This window comes from Capra hircus, chromosome 16 (genome assembly GCF_001704415.2).
Source record: "Capra hircus breed San Clemente chromosome 16, ASM170441v1, whole genome shotgun sequence".
NCBI lineage: Eukaryota > Metazoa > Chordata > Mammalia > Artiodactyla > Bovidae > Capra > Capra hircus.
This window is the reverse complement of record NC_030823.1, coordinates 5,653,441-5,670,753: the sequence shown is the minus strand read 5'-3', so window position 1 is coordinate 5,670,753 and position 17,313 is coordinate 5,653,441. Positions and strand designations below refer to the sequence as shown.

Genomic DNA, 17,313 nt, shown 5'->3' with positions numbered 1-17,313 from the left:
CATAAAAGAATGAAAATATTATTAAAAGGAATTTCAGCAGACGCCATAAATGAGAAATACTGAGATACACTATTGGGATAGAATTTTAAAACAGTCCATTCATTTCAATGGATTTATCTAAATATCAGCAAAATAAGAATGTGAAAGATAATGAATTCAAATAGTCTTTGTAATTTCTTGTTTGTAAAAATAGGCTATTTTGATAGTGAGTTTGGTCTGTTTGTGAACACATCAATGGCTTGCTAAAGAGAAAAACTAAAATCTGCTCTGAATTTCAGTTATAGCATATTCAAAAGCATAACTTGTCTTCTCAAACTACATATTGTTTTGAGATCCACATTCAATATCCATTGATTGAATACCTAATATGTCTCGGATATCACTTATTTCACCATTACTGCTAATTTTAACCAATGAAAAGACATAATATTATTATGGCCACTTAACAGAAGAAAAATATAGCAGTCAAACTACTAATCTGCTGGGCTAAAGTGTACATGGTGACACTCAAATTTAAATTCATATTTTAAGAACCTTCATTAGTTCTGTGTCCACGGCTACCTTCCTAAAATTTTATCATATCAAGTCATTATTAGGCATGAAAACTTTGCAAAAATACTGCTTTTCCTAAATAATAATAAAAATAAGGCAGCTTAGTTACAAAGGCTTTTTAGATAAATAATTGACATTTCCTAAATGTTAATAACAAATGTTACTGGCACTAGCTGTAATACTTCATATGTGTTTTTCTATTTTATTAAAAGTCTGCAAAGGAGGTACTATTTTTTTTTCCTTTTTCCCCAAAAGTGTCAGTTTTACTTGACAGTGTAATACAGAGCTAAGGCACAAACTAGCTGTTTCCAAGGGTTAGAGGGGCAGAGGTGCAGATGGGAAGCAAGCCCTCCTGGGCGCTGGGCCCACCAGCAGCCTTCTTGGCTGGAGGCTGTGCCTCATTCCTGAGCCCCAGCAAACCAAAGGCTGAGTTGAAGAGGTTGATAGGTGTGGAACCATTGGTGATGAGTGTTGATTTTAGGCCCAGGATCTGGAGCAATTGTTTTGTTTTTTCTTGCTGCCCTGTAAATAAATTCTTCAGTACCATTTTTCTAGATTTCATACATATATATATATATGTTAGAATATGATATTTATCTTTCTATGTCTGACTTACTTCACTCTATATAATAGGCTCTAGGTTCACCCATCTCATTAGAACTGACTCAAATGTGCTCCTTTTTATGGCTGAGTAATATTCCATTGTGTATATGTACCATTACTTCTTTAGCCATTCATCTGTTGATGGACATCTAGGTTGCTTCCATGTTCTAGCTATTGTAAATAGTCCTGCACTGAATAATGTGATACATGTGTCTTTTTCAATTTTGGTTTCCTCAGGGTATATGGCTAGGAGTGGGATTGCTGGGTCACATGGTGGTTTTATTCCCAGTTTGTAAGGAATCTCTATACTGTCTTCCATGGTGATTGTACCAATTTACATTCCCACCAACAGAGAAGAGTGTTCCCTTTTCTTCACACCCTCTCCAGCATTTATTATTTGTAGAAATTTTGATGATGACCATTCTGACAAGTGTGAGGTGATACCTCATTGTAGGTTTGATTTGCATTTCTCTAATGATGAGCAATGCTGAGCATCTTTTCACGAGTTTGTTATCCATCTGTATGTCTTCTTTGGAGAAATGTTTGTTTAGGTCTTTTCCCTATCTTTCGACTGGGTTCTTTGTTTTCCTGGTATTCAGTTGTATGAGCTACTTGTATATTTTAGAAATTAATCCTCTGTTGTTTCATTTGCTATTATTTTCTGCCATTCTGAGGGTTGTCTTTTCACCTGCTTATAGTTTCCTTTGCTGTGCAAAAGCTTTTAAGTTTAACCAGGTTCCACTTGTTTACTTTTGTTTTTATTTCCATTACTCTTGGAAGTGGATCATAGAGGATCTTGCTTTGATTTATGTCATAGAATGTTCTGCCTATGTTTTCCCCTAAGAGTTTTATAGTTTCTGGTTTTACATTTAGGTCTTTAATCCATTTTGAGTTTATCTTTGGGTATGGTGTTAGGAAGTGTTCTAATTTCATTCTTTTACATGGAGCTATCTAGTTTTCCCAGCATCATTTATTGAAGAAGCTGTCTTTGCCCCATTGTATATTCTTGCCTTCTCTGTAAAAAATATGGCACCATAGGTGCATGGGTTTATTTCTGAGCTTTCTATCTTCTTCCATTGGTATATTGTTCTGTTTTTTTGCCAGTACCATACTGTCTTGATGACTGTAGCCTCATAGTATAATCTAAAATCAGGAAGCTTGATTCCTCAAGCTCCATTCTTCTTTCTCAAGACTGCTTTGGCTATTTGGGGTCTTTTGTGTTTCCATATGAATGTGAAATTTTTTGTTCTAGTTCTGTGAAAAATGACATTGGTAATTTGATAGGGATCACATTGAATCTGTAAATTGCATTTGGTAATATAGTCATTTTCAACAATATTGATTCTTCCTACCCAGCAACATGGAATATCTCTCAATCTATTTATGCCATCTTTGATTTCTTTCATTAGTGTCTTATAATTTTCTGTGCACAGTTCTTTTATCTCCTTAGGTAAGTTTATTCCTAGATATTTATTTCTTCTTCTTGCAATGGTAAATGGGATTGATTCCCTAATTTCTCTTTCTGATTTTTCATTCTTAGTATATACAAATGCAAGTGATTTCTGTGTATTGATTTTGTACCCTGCAGCTTTCCTCAAGTCACTGATTAGCTCTAGCAATTTTCTGATACTATCTTTAGGGTTTTCTATGTACAGTATCATGTCATCTGCAAACAGTGAGAGCGTTACTTCTTCTTTTCCAATCTGGATTCCTTTTACTTCTTTTTATTTTCTATGATTGCTATAGCTAGGACTTCCAAAACTATGTTGAATAATAGAGGTGAAAGTCGACACGCTTGTTTTGTTCCTGATCTTAGGGGGAATGTTTTCAGTTTTTAACCATTGAGAATAATGTTTGCTGTAGGCTTATCATGTATGGCCTTTACTATGTTGAGGTAGGTTCCTTCTATGCTCATTTTTTGAAGAGTTTTAATCATAAATGGGTGCTGGATTTTGTCAAAGGCTTTTTCTGCATCTATTAAGATTATCATTTGGTTTTTACCTTTCAATTTGTTAATATGGCATATCACATTGATTGATTTGTTTATATTGAAGAGTCCTTGCACCCCTGGAATAAACCCAAATTGATCATGGTGTATGAGCTTTTTGACGCATTGCTGAATTCTGTTTGCCAAAATATGGTTGAGGATTTTTGCATCTATGTTCATCAGTGATACTAAGCTGTAGTTTTCTTTTTTTTGCGTTCTCTTTGTCTGGTTTTGGTATCAGGGTGATGGTGGTCTTGTAGAATGAGGTTGTAAGTGTTCCTTCCTCTGCAGGTTTTTGAAAGAGTTTTAGAAGGATAAGGCTTAGTTCTTCTCTAAATGTTTGATAGAATTCTCCTGTGAAGCCATCTGGTCCTGGGCTTTTGTTTTGGGAGAGATTTTTTATCAAAGCTTCAATTCCAGTGCTTGTAATCATAATTTCTATTTCTTTCTGGTTCAGTCTTGAAAGATTGAACTTTACTAAGAATCTCTCCATTTCTTCCAGGTTATCCATTTTATTGCCATATACTTGTTCAGAATAGTCTCTTATAATCCTTTGCATTCCTGCATTGTTTGTTGTAACCTCTCTTTTTTCACTTTAAATTTTGTTGATTTGATTCTTCTTTTCTTCTTGATGAGTCTGGCTAAAGATTTGCCAATTTTGTTTACCTTCTCAAAGAACCAGCCTTTAGTTTTATTAATCTTTACCATTGATCCTTTCATTTCATTTTCATTTATTTCTGCTCAGATATTTATGATTTCTTTCCTTCTACTTTTTTTGGTTGTTCTTTTTCCAGTAGGAATTTTTTCATTTACTGTTTGATTTTTTTCAGTAACCTGTTGGTTATTTAGAAACATGTTGGTTTAGTATCCATGTGTTTCTGTTTCTTACAGTTTTTTTTTTTCTTGTAATTCATGTCTAGTCTCATAGCATTGTGGTCAGAGAAGATGCTTGATACAATCTCAATTTTCTTAAATTTACTGAGGTTTGATTTGTGACCCAAGATGTGGTCTATCCTGAGGAATATTTTATGTGCCTTTGAGAAGAAGGTGTATTCTTCATTTGGATTGAAGATACTGAAGATATCAATGAGATCCATCTCATCTAATGCATCTTTTAAGACTTGCGTTTCCTTATTAATTTTCTGTTTTGATGATCTGTTCATTGATGTGAGTGTGGTGTTAAAGTTTCCTACTAATATTGTGTTTCTGTCAATTTCTCCTTTTATGTCTGTTACTGTTTGTCTTATGTATTGAGGTGTTCCTATGTTGGCTGCATAGATATTTACAATTGTTATGTCTTCCTCTTGGATTGATCCCTTTATCAGTATGTAATGCTCTTCACTATTTCTTGTAATCTTCTTTATTTTAACATCTATTTTTTTCTGATATGAGGATTGCTATTCCAGCTCTCTTTTGCTTCCAACTTGAAAGGAATATATTTTTACATCCTCTCATTTTCAGTCCATATGTGTCTTTAGGTCTGAAGTGGGTTTCTTGTAGATAGCATATATATGGAACATGTTTTTGTATCCATTCAGCCAGGCTGTGTCTTTTGGTTGGAGCATTTAATCCCCTTACATTTAAAGTAATTATTGATATGTATGTTCCTATTGCCATTTTCTTAATTGTTTGGGGTTGATTTTGTAGATCTTTTTCTACTCATATTTCTTGGCTACAAAGTCCTTTTAACATTTGTGTAAACCTGGTTTGGTGGTACTGAATTCTCTTGACTTTTGTTTGTCTGAAAAGCTTTTTACTTCTCCATCGATTGTGAATTAAATCCTTGCTGGGTATAGTAATCTTGGTTGTAGATTTTTCCCTTTCAGTACTTTAAATATATCCTGCCATTCCCTTCTGGCTTGAAGAGTTTCTGCTGAAAGATCAGCTGTTAAGCATATGGGGTTTCCCTTGTATGTTACTTGTTGCTTCTCCCTTGCTGCTTTTAAAATTCTTTCTTTGTGCTTAGTCTTTCTTAGTTTGATTAGTATGTGTCTTGGCGTTTCTTCTTGGGTTTATCCTGTATGGGACTCTGCACCTCCTGTACTTGATTGACTATTTCCTTTTCCATATTGGAGAACTTTTCAACTATAATCTCTTCAAAAATTTTTTCATACCCTTTCTTTGCTCTTCTTCTGATACCCCTATAATTTAAATGTTGGAATGTTGGATTTGGTCCCAGAGGTCTCTGAGACTATGCTCAGTTCTTTTCATTTTTTTTTCTTTATTCTGCTCTTCAGAAGTTAATTCCACCACTATATCTTCCAGCTCACTGATTCATACTTCTGCTTCAGATATTCTGCTATTGATTCCTTTTACAGTGTTTTTAATTTCAGTAATTGTATTGTTTGTCTCTGTATGTTTATTCGGTAATAGTTCTAGGTCTTTGTTAATTGATCCTTGCATTTTTCTCAATTCTGTTTTCAAGGTTTTTGATCATCTTTACTATCATTATTCTGAATTCTTTTTTAGGCAGTGTACCTATTTCTCTTCATTTATTTGGACTTCTGTGTTTCTAGTTTGTTCCTCCATTTGTGTAGTACTTTTCATGGTCCACTGGAGAAGGGAATGGCAAGCCACTTCAGTATTTTTGCCTTGAGAACCCCACGAACAGTAAGAAAGGGCAAAATGATAGGAGACCAAAAGAGGAACGCCCCAGGTCATTAGGTGCCCAATATGCTACTGGAGATCAGTGGAGAAATAACTCCAGAAAGAATGAAGGGATGGAGCCAAAGCAAAAACAATACCCAGTTGTGGATGTGACTGGTGATAGAGGCAAGATCCATGCTGTAAAGAGCAATATTGCATAGGAACCTAGAATGTCAGGTCCAGGAATCAAGGCAAATTGGAAGCGGTCAAACAAGAAATGGCAAGGGTGAACTTTGACATTCTAGGAATCAGTGACCTAAAATGGACTGGAATGGGTGAATTTAACTCAGATGACCATTATATCTACTACTGCGGGCAGGAAACCCTCAGAAGAAATGGAGTAGCCATCATGGTCAACAAAAGAGTCCAAAATGCAGTACTTAGATGCAATCTCAAAAATGACAGAATGATCTCTGTTCGTCTCCAAGGCAAACCATTCAATAATACAGTTATCCATCTATGCCCCAACCAGTAACGCTGAAGAAACTGAAGTTAAATGGTTTTATGAAGACCTACAAAACCTTTTAGAACTAACACCCAAAAAAGATATCCTTTTCATTATAGGGAACTGGAATACAAAAGTAGGAAGTCAAGAAACACCTGGAGTAACAGGCAGATTTGGCCTTGGAATGCAGAATGAAGCAGAGCAAAGACTAATAGAGTTTTGCCAAGAAAATGCACTGGTCATAGCAAACACCCTCTTCCAACAACACAAGAGAAGACTCTACACATGGACATCACCAGATGGTCAAAACTAAAATCAGATTGATTATATTTTATGCAGCCAAAGATGGAGAAGCTCTATACAGTCAACAAAAGCAAGATCAGGAGCTGACTGTGGTTCAGATCATGAACTCCTTATTACCAAATTCAGACTTAAATTGAAGAAAGTAGGGAAAACCGCTAGACCATTCAGGTATGACCTAAATCAAATCTCTTATGATTATACAGTGGAAGTGAGAAATAGATTTAAGGGCCTAGATCTGATAGACAGAGTGCCTAATAAACTATGGAAGGAGGTTGGTGACACTGCACAGGAGACAGGGATCAAGACCATCCCTATGGAAAAGAAATGCAAAAAAGCAAAATGGCTGTCTGGGGAGGCCTTACAAATAGCTGCGAAAAGAAGAGAGGTGAAAAGCAAAGAAGAAAAGGAAAGATATAAGCATCTAAATGCAGAGTTCCAAAGAATAGCAAGGAGAGATAAGAAAGACTTCTTCAGCGATCAATGCAAAGAAATAGAGGAAAACAACAGAATGGGAAAGACTGGAGATCTCGTCAAGGAAAATAGAGATACCAAGGGAACATTTCATGCAAGGATGGGCTCTATAAAGGACAGAAATGGTAGGGACCTAACAGAAGCAGAAGATATTAAGAAGAGGAGGCAAGAATACACAGAAGAACTGTACAAAAAAGATCTTCATGACCCAGATAATCATGATGATGTGATCACTAATCTAAAGCCAGACATCTTGGAATGTGAAGTCAAGTGGGCCTTAGAAAGCATCACTATGAACAAAGCTAGTGGAGGTGATGGAATTCCAGTTGAGCTGTTTCAATTCCTGAAAGATGATGCTGTGAAAGTGCTGCACTCAATATGCCAGCAAATTTGGAAAACTCAGCAGTGGCCACAGGACTGCAAAAGCTCAGTTTTCATTCCAATTCCAAAGAAAGGATATGCAAAAGAATGCTCAAACTACCGCACAACTGCACTCATCTCACATGCTAGTAAAGTAATGCTCAAAATTCTCCAAGCCAGGCTTCAGCAATACGTGAACTGTGAACTCCCTGATGTTCAAGCTGGTTTTAGAAGAGGCAGAGGAACCAGAGATCAAATTGCCAACATCTGATGGATCATGGAAAAAGCAAGAGAGTTCCAGAAAAACATCTATTTCTGCTTCCTTGACTATGCCAAAGCCTTTGTGTGGATCACAATAAACTCTGGAAAATTCTGAAAGAGATGGGAATACCAGACCACCTAACTTGCCTCTTGAGAAATCTGTATGCAGGTCAGGAAGCAACTGTTAGAACTGGACATGGAACAACAGACTGGTTCCAAATAGGAAAAGGATTATGTCAAGACTGTATAATGTTACGCTGCTTATTTGCAGAGTACTTCTATGCAGAGTACATCATGAGAAATGCTGGACTGGAAGAAACACAAGCTGGAATCAAGATTGCCGGGAGAAATATCAATCACCTCAGATATGCAGATGACACCACTCTTATGGCAGAAAGTGAAGAGGAGCTAAAAAGCCTCTTGATGAAAGTGAAAGAGGAAAGTGAAAAAGTTGGCTTAAAGCTCAACATTCAGAAAATGAAGATTATGGCATCCGGTCCCATCACTTCATGGGAAATAGATGGGGAAACAGTGGAAACAGTGTCAAACTTTATTTTTGGGGGGCTGCAAAATCACTGCAGATGGTGACTGCAGCCATGAAATTAAAAGACGCTTGCTCCTTGGAAGAAAAGTTATGACCAACCTAGATGGCATATTGAAAAGCAGAGACATTACTTTGCCAACAAATGTCCGTCTAGTCAAGGCTATGGTTTTTCCTGTGGTCATGTATGGATGTGAGAGTTGGACTGTGAAGAAGGCTAAGCACTGAAGAATTGATGCTTTTGAACTGTGGTGTTGGAGAAGACTCTTGAGAGTCCCTTGGACTCCAAGGAGATCCAACCAGTCCATTCTGAAGGAGATCAGCCCTGGGATTTCTTTGGAAGGAATGATGTTAAAGCTGAAACACCAGTACTTTGGCCACCTCATGTGAAGAGTTGACTCATTGGAAAAGACTCTGATGCTGGGAGACATTGGGGGCAGGAGGAGAAGGGAATGACCGAGGATGAGATGGCTGGATGGCATCACGGACTTGATGGACGTGAGTCTGAGTGAACTCTGGGAGATGGTGATGAACATGGAGGCCTGCCGTGCTGCAATTCATGGGGTCGCAAAGAGTTGGACACGACTGAGCGACTGAACTGAACTGAATTTTTTATTATTACTATTATTTTAGTGTACTGTTTGAGGTCTTCTTTTCCCAAGCTTCAAAGTTGAATTCTTTCTTCCTTTTGGTTTCTGCCCTCCTAAGGTTGGTCCCAGTGGTTTGTGTAAGCTTTGCATAGGGAGAGATTTGTGCTGAGTTTTTTGTTTGTTTGTTGTTTGTTTTTCCTCTGATGGGCAATGCTGAGTGAGGTGGTAATCCTGTCTGCTGATGATTGGGTTTGTATTTTTGTTTTTTTTGTTGTTTAGATCAGGTGTCCTGCACAGGGTGCTGCTGGTGGTGGGGTGATATTGGGCCTTGTATTCCAGTGGTGTCGTTTGTGTGAGTTCTCAGTATTTGATACTCCCTAGGGTCAGTTCTCTGGTAGTGTAGGGAGCTGGAGTCAGTGCTCCTACTCCAAAGGCTCAGGGCTTGATCTCTGACAAGGATGGATTCAGTTGTAGGTTTCGAGGTACACTGACTGGATTAAATTTCTACAGCCTGGTTTTCTCCTGACATTTAATTTACACACTTTCTATCATGGGATAAGAAATGTGATGTATGACGTTCCAAATCTCTGTTCTGCTCCCAGCTATGAGCACCTCCTCCTCTGCTGTCCACTGCCTGGTGTTCCTCCCTCTCAGCTGGGCTGACTATCTGGATCCCACCACTGAGGCTACTCTGGCAAGAGGCCCGGGGTGCACCCTTGTCCTCCAGCAGACCTTCTCATCTTCCTCGTCTTCCCTGCTCAGGCTCCCTTTCTGGTCTGTTGGCCCTGCCCACCGCTGGAAACCAGCTGAGAGACCAAGACACATCAGCTCCAGTGTAGGCCCACCCTCTGTTGTTTTTCATTTTTGATTTAGGAAACAGGTTTAAAGAAGGCCTGGCACCATCCAAAACCATTTACATGCTCAGAATCTCTCATTAGTCCTTTAAAAATATTCTTTAAAACAGATTCTAAAAGGCCACCAGACATCAAATTGCCAACATCTGCTGGATCATGGAAAAAGGAAGAGAGTTCCAGAAAAACATCTATTTCTGCTTTATTCACTATGCCAAAGCCTTTGACTGTGTGGATCACAATAAACTGTGGGAAATTCTGAAAGAGATAGGAATACCAGACCACCTGACTTGCCTCTTGAGAAATCTGTATGCAGGTCAGGAAGCAACAGTTAGAACTGGACATGGAACAACAGACTGGTTCCAAATAGGAAAAGGAGTACGTCAAGGCTGTATATTGTCACCCTGCTTATTTAACTTCTATGCAGAGTACATCATGAGAAATGCTGTACTGGAAGACACACAAGCTGGAATCAAGATTGCTGGGAGAAATACCTATAACCTCAGATATGCAGATGACACAACCTTTAAGGCAGAAAGTGAAGAGGAACTAAAAAGCCTCTTGATGAAAGTGAAAGTGGAGAGTGAAAAAGTTGGCTTAAAGCTCAACATTCAGAAAATGAAGATCATGGTATCTGGTCCCATCACTTCATGGGAAATAGATGGGGAAACAGTGGAAACAGTGTCAGACTTTATTTTTTGGGGCTCCAAAATCACTGCAGATGGTGATTGCAGCCATGAAATTAAAAGACACTCCTTGGAAGGAAAGTTATGACCAACCTAGATAACATATTGAAAAGCAGAGACATTACTTTGCCAACAAAGATCCATCTAGTCAAGGCTATGGTTTTTCCAGTGGTCATGTATGGATTTGAGAGCTGGACTGTGAAGAAAGCTGAGCAGCAAAGAATTGATGTTTTTTGTTGTTGTTGTTTAATTTAAATTTATTTATTTAAATTGTTGAACTGTGGTGTTGGAGAAGACTCTTGAGAGTCCCTTGGACAGCAAGGTGATCCAACCAGTCCATTCTAAAGGAGATCAGTCCTGGGTGTTCTTTGGAAGGACTAATGCTAAAGGTGAAACTTCAATACTTTGGCCACCTCATGTGAAGAGTTGTGTCATTGGAAAAGTCTTTGATGCTGGGAGGGATTGGGGGCAAGACAGAAGGGGATGAGATGGTTGGATGGCATCACTGACTCAATGGACATCAGTTTGGGTGAACTCCAGGAGTTGGTGATGGACAGGAAGGCCTGGCATGCTGCAATTCATGGGGTCACAAAGAGTCAGACACCACTGAGCGACTGAACTGAACTGAACTGAAAATGCAACCAAAGTTGAGAGTCATTGCTTTATTACTTCTTTAGAAAAAAATGATGTCATTCGTATGAAGACTAAAAGATGACTCAGAACAAATTGAATAGCAATAGTTTCACGGAACTCATCACTACTTTAAAACTTCTTAGTGTTTATAAGTGTTAGTCACTCAGTCATGTCTGACTCTGCGGTCCTATGGACTGTGGCCAGCCAAGCTCCATGATCCATGGAATTCTCAAGGTAAGAATAGCAGAGTGGACAGCCATTCCCTTCTCCAGGGGGATCTTCCTGACCCAGGGATTGAACCTGGGTCTCCTGCATTGCAGGCAGATTCTTTACCATCTGAGCCACCAAGAAAGCCCAGTGTTTATAAAATTTCATTTAAATATCATACACTAATAGATAAGCATTGTAAGATGTGTGAATCTTCTGAAGGAAATACATTTTGCAAATACATACTTAAAATGATTTACTTTTTAAAGACTTTTGAAGTTTCAGACCATTAAGCTGAAATTTTACTTAAAAAAAAAGTTTCTTATATTTGAAGAAAAAAAAAGTACATAAATTATCTCTGGATCAAAATTAGTTCCTCCAGAAGCACTTAAGAAAAGGTACAGTACCATTTCATTGTTCAATTTTCTAACAGTTTAAAGTATAATCTCATGTGGATAATTATTTTAAAAGCAGCACTTGTATGAAAAATTCACATGTATCTTTTTCTTGAATTATTTTTAATATCTACCCTCAAATTAAATCTATTTAAATTACCTGAATACATTATATTATCCTATTCTATGGTAAGTTTATATTTATATAAAATAATGTATAGCAAAGTGTTATCTATCTACATACATATATATAAAACATTTGAAACGTGTCTTTATTTCATACTCAACTATCAGAGCTAATCTAATTAAGCTTACTAGGATGTTCAGCAAATTCAATTACCAAAATCACCAAGTTATATAAAAAAGTAAGGTCTTACCACAAAGATTCACATTTTAAAGTGAATTAATTATCTTATAACAAGTAGATGATAAAAAATAAATCCTGTTCTACAGAAACATGGATATAATAAACTACCATTAACTTCAGAAGCGTAACTCTTACAATGACAATAAGAATTTGAGGAAAGGTTTAAAGGATCTCATTTGAGGTCAAACTTACCAGCAAATTTGATATGGAATTTATTCTCAGGCTTTAAGATCTGGACATACAAAGGGCAATTTGGAGCAAAATCTTTTACAGCCCATGCTCTTAAAATTGTTTGGTGATCCTGAAATGATAAAACCCAAAATATCATGAGATGAACTGAAAGTGTTATAATATTAAGTAAAATTTGTCAGTCAGTGTGTGAAATGGTCACATCTACAGTTTAAAATTAAGCATATGAAATCATTCATTGAGAGTTCTTACTATTAAAGATAAGATAACTTGCTATTTTTATGGTGGTGGTTTAATCACTAAGTCATGTCTGATTCTTGTGATCCCATGAATTGTAGCCCACCAGGCTCCCCTGTCTATGGAATTTTCCAGGCAAGAATACTGCAGTGGGTTGCAATTTCCTTCTCCAGGGTATCTTCTAGACCCAGGAATTGAAACTGGGTCTCCTGCACTGCAGGCAGATTCTTTACCAACTGAGTTACGAGAGAAGCCCAATTTCTATAAAAGAGATCAACAATACATAATTCAATTAGTACTAATTGCCAACACTTAGAAATTAGCAGAGATTAAGAGGAATGCCTTTGACAAGCATAAAAATAATTTTCCCAGAAAATAATTAAGGGGTAGAAACCTTCAGAAATGTGGCAAAATTGAGTTTGTAATAACAGTTTCCATGGGAAAAAGATGGATGTAAAATAATTTTAACATAGATTGTAAAAGGGCAATGACTGCAGAGACCATTTGTGAGAACACATTAGTTTACTTTTTATATGGCAGTAAAGATAAAAGAATTTTGACTTTGTATGTATTGGAAGAAATCAATAACTTTCAGATATTAAAAAAGTAACAGAAAAGTTTGTTTTTTTTTTTTTAAAAGAAATGCTAAGATTGAGAAAGGAAGTGAATATCATGTTTACCATGAAATCTTACATATACTATCACCCCATAACTGATTTAACTGAATAAATCAGCTTGATTTAATTGAATAAATCAAAGCAAATTACAACTGTCCTTCGGTTTCCAGGACTCCCTATGCATAACAAAATATGAGGATGCTCAAGTTCTTCATATAAAATGGTACAGTATTTCCTAAAGAAAATCAACCCTGAATACTCGTTGGAAGGACTGATGCTGAAGCGCCAATACTTTGGCTGCCTGATGCAAAGAGCTAACTCATCACAAAAGACCCTGCTGGGAATATTGAAGACACGAGAAGAGGGCAGCTGAGGATGAATTGGTTAGATAGCATCATTGACTCAATGGACATGAGTTTGAGAACACTCTCGGAGATAGTGAAGGACAGGGAAGCCTGACATGCTGCAATTCATGGGGTTGCAAAGAGTCAGACACAAGTTAATCACTGAACAACAACAATCTGCATATAACCTATGCACCACCTCTCAAATACTTTGAATCATCTCTAGATTACTTATAATATTTAGTACAATGTAAATACAATGTTAATTGCTGCCAGCCAGTAAATTCAAGTTTTGCTTTTTGAAAATTTCTAGAATTTCTTTTTCAAATATTTTGATCCAAACTTAGTTGAAGCCAAGGATGCAGAACCCTCAAATACAAAGAGATGAGTCTATTAGAAAAATTCACTAACGTTAGATACATTCTATTTATTTACTTTTTTTACTGAAGTATAGTTGATATACAACATTATATAAGTTACAAGTGTAAAATATAGTGAGTCACAATTTTTAAAGGTTTGTATCTTGTCTATAATTATTATGAGACATTGACTATATTGCCTGTGTTGTACATATATCCTTGTGGCTTATTTTATACCTAATAGCTTGTACCTCTTAACCCTACCCTCCTTCACTGTACCCCCCTCCTTCAGTGCTTCTCCCTACTGGTAACCTTATCTTATTCTCAGTAAATATTATTCTCTTTTTTTGTTATATTCACTAGCTTGTTGTATTATTTAGATTCCATATATAATGATAACATAAAGTATTTTGTTTGACTTATTTACTGAGTACAATACCCTCCATCGATTGTTGTAAAAGGTAAATTTTCATTCTTTTTATGACAAATTTTCATCTTTTCATTGTGTGTGTGTGTGTGTATATATATATATATATATATATATACATACATACACCATATCTTCTTTATCTTTTCTTTGTTGTTAGATACTTGGGTGTTCTATATCCTGGTAATTATAAATAATGCTCCTCTGAACAGTGGGATGCATGTGTTATCTTCAATTAGTGTTTTTGTTTCTTTCAGATATATACCCAGGAGTAGAACTGCTAGGTCATATGGTAGTTCTATTTTTAGTTTTTTGAGAAACTTGTATACTGTTTTTGACAGTGGTTGAACCAGTTTACATTCCCACCAACAATGTACAAGGATTCCATTTTTTTTTCACATCCTCACCAACAATTATTATTTATATTCTTTTTGATAATAGCCATTCTGACAGGTGGGGGGGATATCTCATTACGATTTTGATTTGCATTTCCCTGATGATCAGTGTTACTGAATATCGTTTCACGCTGCTGTTGGCTATCTGCATACTCTCTAGCCAAAGAAATAAGATGAGAAAACAAAATAAAAGAAAACAAATTGGAAATAAAGTGGCAAAACTTACTGTTTGCAAATAACCTGATACTCTGCATAAAAAATCCTAAAGATGCCACCAGAAAATGACTCTAGCTCATCAATGAATCTAATAATGTTTCAGGATACAAAATTAATATACAGAAATCTGCTGTTTTTTTATACACTAATAACAAAATATCAGAAAGACAAATTAAGGAAATAATCTCATTTATCATCACATCAAAAGGAATAAAATATCTAGGAATAAACCTCCCTAAGGAGGTAAAAGACTTGTGCTCTGAAAACTACATGATGCTGATGAAAGAAAGTGTAGATCATACAGGTGAAAAGATATATTGTGTTCTCAGATTGGAAGAATTAATATTATTGAAATGACTGTAATCTCCAAGGCAATCTATAGATTCAGTGCAACCCCTATCAAAATACCAATGGCATTTTTAACAAAGCTGGAATAAATAGCTTTAAAATTTGCATGAACACAAATGACCTCAAATATTCAAGACTATCTTGAGAAAGAAAAACAGAACTGGAGGAATCACACTGTCTTCAGATTAGAGCACAAACTAGAGGAATCAAACCAGTACAGTACAGGCACAAAAACAGTCTCATAGATCAATGGAACAGAACAGAGATCCAAGAAATAAACTCACACACATATGGTCAATTAATAGACATCACAGGGGAAAAATATATACAAAGGATAAAAGACAGTCTCTTCAATAAGCGGTGCTGGGAAAACAGGATAGTTACATTTAAAAGAATGAAATTAGAACATTCTCTACCACTAAACACAAAAATAAGCTCGAAATGGATTAAGACCTAAATGGAAGACCAGCAACCATAACACTCCTAAACGAAAACATAGGCAGAACATTCTTTGACAATAAATTGTTGTAATTGTTTCAGGTCCATTTCCTAAAGTGAATGAAATAAAAGCAAAAATAAACAAATGGGACCTAAACTTAGAAGCTTTTGCACAGCAAAGGAAACCATTGGCAAAATGAAAAGATAAACTACAGAATGCGAGAGAGTATTTGCAAATTATATGATGAGGAAGGTTGATATCCAAAACCTATAAACAGTCCATAAAATCCAACATCAAAAGTCAAACAAGCTGAATAAAAAAGGGACAGAAGACTTGAATATATATTGTTTTCAAAGAGGACATGCACATAATCAGTGTAGCACTGTCTGTGTAATAGCCACTAGCCACATGTGGCTCTTTAAACTTAAAATTTAGTAAAATTAGTTAAAATTAATAATTAAATTCCTTTATCACACTAGCAACGTGTCAAGAGTTCAAAGCAACATACAGAAAATTCAATCTATATTAGAATAGTGGAGATACAGAATAGAGAGGATTTTCATCACAGCAAGTTTTATTTGACACTACTATCAGGGAAACAGAAGATTAAAAATACAAGTAGATTTGAGGGACTATCTGTGCAGAAAGAATAAACTGTTATCAATGGTTTGTAACTTTAAGTCGCATGAAAGTTAATGACTAGAAAACCAGAATTCTTTAGGTGAGCAATGTGTGCCTTCCAAAAGGTAACAATGAGCCAAAAATAGTGTGGTAGTTAATTTCATGAGTCAACTTGACCAATTCATAGTGTGCCAAGGTATTTGGTTAAACATTGCTCTGGCTGACTGGGAAATCCCAGAAGAGACAGAGAAAAGAAACTAAAAATTGTGTGTATAAATTTACACGTTGGCTGACACCTGAATGGTGTATGCATGGGGCAGAATAAAGGCGATCTGAACTAAGATTTGAATCACTGCCAACAGCAAGGGTGATAGAGTTTGCCTTTTGAGTAGAATCAAATTAAATTATCAAATTAATTAAATCATTAATTTAATGATTAATGATTTGATTAAATTATTAAATTAATCAAATCAAATTATTCTTGTTCTTGCTAGAACAAGAATATCAATATTGTTAGAGGAGTACAAGAGAATCCAAGGCTTCACCCCAAAGCATGATAAACAGAATACAATACAAAATTACTGAGTATGTGAAGTGGCAGAAAAATGTGACGTATTTTCATGGGAAACAAACAAAAAATACCCCAGAGCTGCTAGCATATAGATGATCAATGTAAAAATGATCAGACAAAGATTAAAGCAGCTCCTGTAATCAGTGAGGTGAAGGAAAATAATGCTTCTAATAATCAGAAAAGAAAATCAGTAGAGTAATAGAAAATATTTAAAAAGTTAGATAGAAAACTAAAATATCTGAAAAATATTAACTGGATGGATCGTGAAATAGATGAAAGGGACAGAGGCAAGAGTCAATGAACATGACCACAGATCAGTAGAATTTATCCAATTTGAAAAACAAAGAAAAAAGAAACGGGAAAGGAACAGAGTTCAGGTACTTTGGGAACAAATGTGAAAACATCTTAAGTAACGTAATTGGATTCCCAGGGAAGAAATAAAAGATAAATTAGAGCAGAACATTATCTGAAGAAAGAATGCTCAGAAATGGCTCAATTTTATGAGACACAAAGTTAGGAATTAAGGAATGCAGCAAATTCCAAACTATGTAAACAAAATGATAACCACACCTAAGCACACTGCAGTCAAACTGTTGAAAACCAAAGATACAGATATCTTGAAAGCAGGCAAAGAAAAACAGTCATAAGACCA

General features: G+C 36.1%; 1 protein-coding gene across 2 annotated transcripts in view; it reads right to left on the bottom strand.

Annotated features, from left to right (window-relative positions):
• Positions 1-17,313, bottom strand: part of KCNT2 (potassium sodium-activated channel subfamily T member 2) — a 439,686-nt gene that overhangs the window by 174,184 nt on the left and 248,189 nt on the right. For both annotated transcript variants that reach the window (XM_005690450.3, XM_013970060.2), the window contains exon 13: positions 12,091-12,199. In XM_005690450.3, the coding sequence (XP_005690507.1) occupies positions 12,091-12,199 (109 nt within the window). The remainder of the gene's footprint in view (positions 1-12,090; positions 12,200-17,313) is intronic.